This window comes from Plutella xylostella, chromosome 22 (genome assembly GCF_932276165.1).
Source record: "Plutella xylostella chromosome 22, ilPluXylo3.1, whole genome shotgun sequence".
Taxonomy (NCBI): Eukaryota; Metazoa; Arthropoda; class Insecta; order Lepidoptera; family Plutellidae; genus Plutella; species Plutella xylostella.
Genome location: NC_064002.1, coordinates 11,278,269 through 11,280,300, shown reverse-complemented (window position 1 = coordinate 11,280,300; position 2,032 = coordinate 11,278,269). Strand labels below are relative to the sequence as shown.

The 2,032-nt window shown below is 49.6% G+C and overlaps 1 protein-coding gene across 1 annotated transcript; it reads right to left on the bottom strand.

Moving 5' to 3' along the window:
• Positions 1-267: 267 nt before the first annotated feature.
• On the bottom strand, positions 268-1,151 carry LOC125490300. Its single transcript, XM_048629131.1, has one exon. The coding sequence runs from the start codon at positions 985-987 to the stop codon at positions 268-270; it is 720 nt and encodes a 239-aa protein (XP_048485088.1). The 5' UTR covers positions 988-1,151.
• Positions 1,152-2,032: the final 881 nt, after the last annotated feature.

The window sequence follows — 2,032 nt, the reverse complement described above, 5'->3', positions numbered from 1 at the left end:
GAAGCGGGCAACTCATTGAGTGCGTATTGTGAATTACTGTTCCATTTAACAAGATCCCACTGGGCACCCTTGAACATTTGAATCAGCTGTTTTGCTGCGTCCACCGCCTCCTGTTCTGTATCAACAGAAAAGGCGATATCGTCCATATACAGGCAGGACGGGACGATCTCCGCCGCGCGGGGATACTCGGCGCCGTCATCGTCGACGAGCTGCTGCACAGTGCGGAGCGCGTGGAAGGGACTTGACTTTAAACCGAAACATACTCTATTAAATTGATAGAACCAGAGGATCGTTTGGATTAAAACGATATAAAATTCTCTGATAGCGTCTATCAGATTCGCGAAGCATAATCTGCAGAAACATCTGTTTGCAATCAGCGGTCATCGCTACAGCGTGTAGGCGAAAATTTAAAATAATTTTAAACAAGTCCCCTTGTAAATTTGGCCCACTGTGCAGCACCTCGTTTAGCGAGACACCGGATGAAGTCTTGCAACTTGCATCTAACACGGGGCGCAGCTTCGTGGTGGACTTGTCCTCGCGGAGGACACCATGGTGCGGGATTATATAGCTCGGGGACAAATCGTCCGATGACGCCTGCGGGGGAACGGTCAGTGGCTCCACATAACCTTTGGAAATATAGTCCTTAATGACGTCATCGTAAGCGGCACGAAGCTCGGGAGAAGCCTCGAGCTTCTTCTCCAAACACAAAAAACGTTTGCGAGCAATGTTATAGGAGTCCCCAAGTAAAAACACGTCTTTATCAAACGGGAGAGCTACAGTGTAACGGCCGGTCACGGGGTCACGTTCCGTAGTCGAGCGGTAAAAATGTTCACATTCAACATTCGTGGGGTGCTGAACGGGCGAGCCGGGGACTTCTTCCAGTTCCCAGAAGCGGGTAATTAAATGATCCATAGGCTGATGTGGCACTATGGCGCAGCATGACGTCACGCATGCTGGGCGGGCGGCGAGCGCAGGCACGACTCCCATGAGTACGTAGCCTAGCACTGTATGAATAGCGGGCGGCCCCGATGGTCCACTGGAGACCACGTCGTCGGGAAGAATCAAATGCGGAAACAGCGAAGCACCAATCAAAACATCGATTTTGTTGGGCGTAGCGAAATGGTCGTCTGCCAATGCTATTTTATTAAGATATGGCACGGCGGTGGAGTCGACATAAGCGGTAGGTAAGTTGTCAGTAATCTTATCAACAACTAAAGAATTGATTTTGTATTTTATGTTATAATTAAAGCGCGAGAAAAACTCTAAGTCCACTGTCCCGTGGGATGCCCTCTCCGTTCCCCCGAAGCCCCTCACAGTAGTACGTTGAATGGTATTCTGCCGTAACCCCAAACGATCACAACATTCGCTGGTAATGAAGTGACTTTGCGATGCAGAATCCAGCAAAACCCTTACAAATTGTTTATTACCCTTACTATCGTACGTAGCTACCATAGCGGTAGCGAGCAAAACAGTAGTAGGCGTATTACATTGCGGCGTACTACTTTGAGCGGCAGCGGCATTAAGCACGCAAGGACGCGGAGCAGCAATGAACGTCGAACACAACGCGACGTCCGCTTGCGCGGGAACGGATGATTTCGCATCAGCTGGCTGTGACGTAAGCGATGCACCGCCGCCGCCGCCGCCACCAACCGAGTCAATGACCGCGGCGCGCGGTGGCACAGTGGTTAAGTTCTGTAAAGCGGGTGACGGATTCGACTCTCGATTAAAATGTAATAGCGAGTGGTGTTTTTGTTTACACACTCGGCATCCCGAAGCGGACTGACAGGAAGCAATCTTATGCTTCGTACTTAGGCAATTTATACAGCCATTTAAATTCTTCGCGGCTTGAAAACGCTCGTGAGGAGACATTTTATGGAATTCGGGACATTTGAACAAATGATGATGTACAATGTTTGTACATAAGCACTTGTGAGCGGAATTAGAGTCGACGGTACTAACGTACGCATTGTAGTGAGGCGGCGGGTTTTTGTTATTAGATCTAGGGCGAACAGCCGATCGTGATGCTGATGCA